This window comes from Trichechus manatus, unplaced genomic scaffold (genome assembly GCF_000243295.1).
Source record: "Trichechus manatus latirostris isolate Lorelei unplaced genomic scaffold, TriManLat1.0 scaffold00078, whole genome shotgun sequence".
NCBI lineage: Eukaryota > Metazoa > Chordata > Mammalia > Sirenia > Trichechidae > Trichechus > Trichechus manatus.
This window is the reverse complement of record NW_004444014.1, coordinates 258,932-262,281: the sequence shown is the minus strand read 5'-3', so window position 1 is coordinate 262,281 and position 3,350 is coordinate 258,932. Positions and strand designations below refer to the sequence as shown.

General features: G+C 52.5%; 1 protein-coding gene across 1 annotated transcript in view; it reads right to left on the bottom strand.

Moving 5' to 3' along the window:
• SKOR2 (SKI family transcriptional corepressor 2) overlaps positions 1 to 807 on the bottom strand; it is a 39,355-nt gene extending 38,548 nt beyond the window's left edge. Inside the window, exon 1 of the mRNA XM_012556796.1 lies at positions 4 to 807. Coding sequence (XP_012412250.1) covers positions 4 to 807 — 804 coding nt within the window. The remainder of the gene's footprint in view (positions 1 to 3) is intronic.
• Positions 808 to 3,350: the final 2,543 nt, after the last annotated feature.

Below are 3,350 nucleotides of genomic sequence, written 5' to 3'. Positions count from 1 at the left end.
GGCCGCCGCGGCGGCCACGGCGGCAGCCTTGACCGAGCTGAGCGGGTGGCAGGCCGAGTGCGCGCCCGGCTGGGGCAGCGCTCGCTTGCGGCTCCCGCCGTTGAACATGGCCTTCACGTCCTCCCAGGCGAAGACGAGCTCGTCCTGGGGACTCTTGTCGGTGAGCTTGAGATGGCGACGCCACGAGTTGAAGTTGGCTGCGTCGGGCTGCGTGTACTTAGCGTCGGGCATGCGGTGGGAGTGGAAGATGAACTTGTTGGGCGAGAAGTACATGTTGCAGTAGCTGCACTTGATGCACTTGGCGCGCGAGCTATTGTAGCGCGCGGGGATAAAGCTGCCACGGCAGCCCCAGGCGCACTCATGCGACACATCGAAGGCAAAGTTGTCGGGCAGTTTAGGCGGCCGGTTTTCGCCCAGGAACGACTTGCACAGGCGCTCGGCCTCGCGCTTGGTGATCATGCCGCAGCGGCGAGAGGAGATGGGCATGGCCCCCGCGCGCCGCAGAATCTCCAGCTGCACGGGCGTGCACTGCACGCATGTGATGCCCAGCGCCACGCGGCGGTTGTGGATCTCGTTGTAGCTGAAGTTTTTGAGGAGAGTGTTGGAGATCTGTGCCAGGCACAGGCGCTCCTGCCCGTCGATCACCAAAGACACGATGGGAATGCCATAGAGGATCACCTGGCCCACCTGGTTGGGTTTGAGGTTGGCGTGGCCCGGCCGCGGTTGGCTCAGCGCGTCAGGCTGGAAGGCGCTCGACGGCGACGCCAGCAGTATGTCGTTGGGCCCCGGCAGCGGGCTGGAAGCCATCTCCGCCGCCGCCGAATCCCGGGCCGAGCCCTCCGGGTCTGCCTTGGAGACTGGAAGGGAAAGGAGAAAGCGTTGACTTGAAGCCTTCTCAGGCTAAAAGAGGAGCAATGGGGCGAGTCGCTAGCTGAGGAATTACAATAACTTCCTTGCTTTGGTTAAGACATAATTATTATGGGCCAAGGGACCAAGTTCCTGACACAAGAAACTCATTTCTTTCAAGTTCCTTCAAGGTCGCCCTTTAGAAATGCGGTGAAGCAGGGATTTGAAGCTACTTTTCTTCTGTTCTAAACATGCAAAAGAATTGAACAATATGTTTTTTTAAAAAGTCAATTCTTAATGTACTCGAGTCCTTTCCCCAAGTTATAGTCTTTCAAATAAAATGTCATGTCTGCTAGAAATGAGGAAGTAATGATAATAGTTGTAACTAGTACAGATTATGAAAGTTATGGAAAACTGGGACCTGGCCACTGAAACTCAAATTTAAAGAGAGAGATCATTCATATTTGCTTGAAAATAGATTGGTTTTGGTTAATAAAATAAACCCAAACCTTTTAAAAAGTGATTTTTGTGGTATCTGTGGTTTCCTTGGGGGAAATTCACTACTGAGTGAGACATAGCTCATTAAAGCAAAATATACACTCATCTCTTGACTTCGTTCATTCTCCTGGCCACTAGATATTGTGGTATTGTAGCTGGATTTTTTTTTTTTAAAGCAAGATAGAAAAATGTACAAAGCTATATACACAATTACACCAAAATAGGGCATTTCACCTTCAGTTTTTCAAAAACCCACTTGCTGAACTGAATAGTTCTGGTCCCAGTCAGGTGGCTTAAAAAGATGAGGCTGGAGACTTGCAGACATTTCAAAAATGTTTTTCTGTCATTTCCATGCCAATGAGCAAATCAATACAGGCAAGTGTGTTAAGCTCAGAAACAGTGCAAAGAAAGTAACGGTTCTTAGAGATCTTTATTAGAGGGCGTTAAGAGGCAAATCTAGTTGTGCTGGGAACAACCTTCTGTGACATAGGTTTTTTTCTGTTCTAAGTCATATCTGCATCTTTATGGGGGGAAAAGTACCTGACATATCTGTGGAATAGATAAACTGTGGGAGCATTGAAAGCAGAAGCCCCAGCTTGGGCCTGCGGTAAAATTCCCAATTTCATCCTCGGGCAACGGGATACCACAATGGGGAAAAGATCCAGGAAGTTGAAAATACAGAAAAAGCAAGTGAAAGAAACCTTTGTGACAAGGCGGTTAAGTCAAACCGAGTGAAGTGGTCCATTCGCTAGGAAAACAGTGACCTTTCCAGTTACGTGTGATGGAAGTGGCTCAAGATCATCCTTTGCCCTGGAAAATGACCGCTGGCCATAGCATCGCCACTCTCTGCCAAAGTACACTGGAGATGTTATTACAGCGATTTCAAAGGATACACGATTCCATCCCCTCACCCAAATGGTCATCCTACTTTCTCTGGACTCCCCACCCCCCACCCCAACGCCTTTGCCCCGCTGCCCTCTGCATCCTCAGCTCTCATTACGTGCCGGGGCCTCCAGGAAGAGGGAACAAATCTCGACGCGGTCAAAGGAGACGAGAGCCTGACTTGTCACTTCGGATGGATCAGAGTCAATATTTCCAGGGGACAGGGTGTTAAATGGCAGTTCAAGGCACAGCGATACCTGGGCCCGACACAGTCAGCCCTAGCTTCGCCAGAGGCCCTTCAATGCTCATTTGCCTCCTAAACAAGATTCTTATTATCTTAATCATATCCGAGGATAACGCGCACGCACTCTTGCTCCGCAGCCACACGCATAGCGGGCCCAGCTCGGCCTGGGAGCCGGCTCTGCGCTAAGAACAGGCAGCCTTAGCAGCCGTGAGCCGAGCAGAGCAATGTCTCCTGAGCGTCCTCCACTTTCACCCTAAACCTCCCTGAAACTCCCGTCAGAGAAGACACAAATAAGAGGTTTTAGGCTGGAAGATTTTTTAAGACGCTGAGGGGAGAAGAGACAATTAAAAGTTGGTTGAACTAAGAAAGGAAGGTGGCGAACTTCCTTATCTAGCTGAAGAGCCAACAGCCCCTAATTTATCTCCCCTGGCCTCCAAACCAACCATCACCGAAGGCCGCCCCTGCCCCCCAACCTAACCCGAAAAACCCTACACCTGGGGATCTCAATAGGGACCCGCAAGCCGGCTGCCGAGTCAGGGCCATTGGTCCCGGCTGTACCTGGTAACCCCTAGGTGTCTTTAGGCGCGTGGCTGCCGGCCCATCTTCCGAGGGCGCTCTGAGGCGAAGCATCCAAGCGGGTCCTCGAATCCAGCAGGCGGGACTCCAGCGGGCTCCGCGCGAGGATCCAGGCTTTCGTCGGCGCTAAAGGCGCTGGAACCCGGGCCGGGGGCAGAATGGCCGCCTGATTTGCGGCCGGACGTCCCCTTGACCGCAGAAAGTGTGGCCGCGCGGCAATCCGCGGCAGGCGAGCCCCAGGTGGAGCGCAGTCTGACAGCGCCTTTCTCTAGCTCTGAACTCTTGTCGGACCGAGGGGACGCCA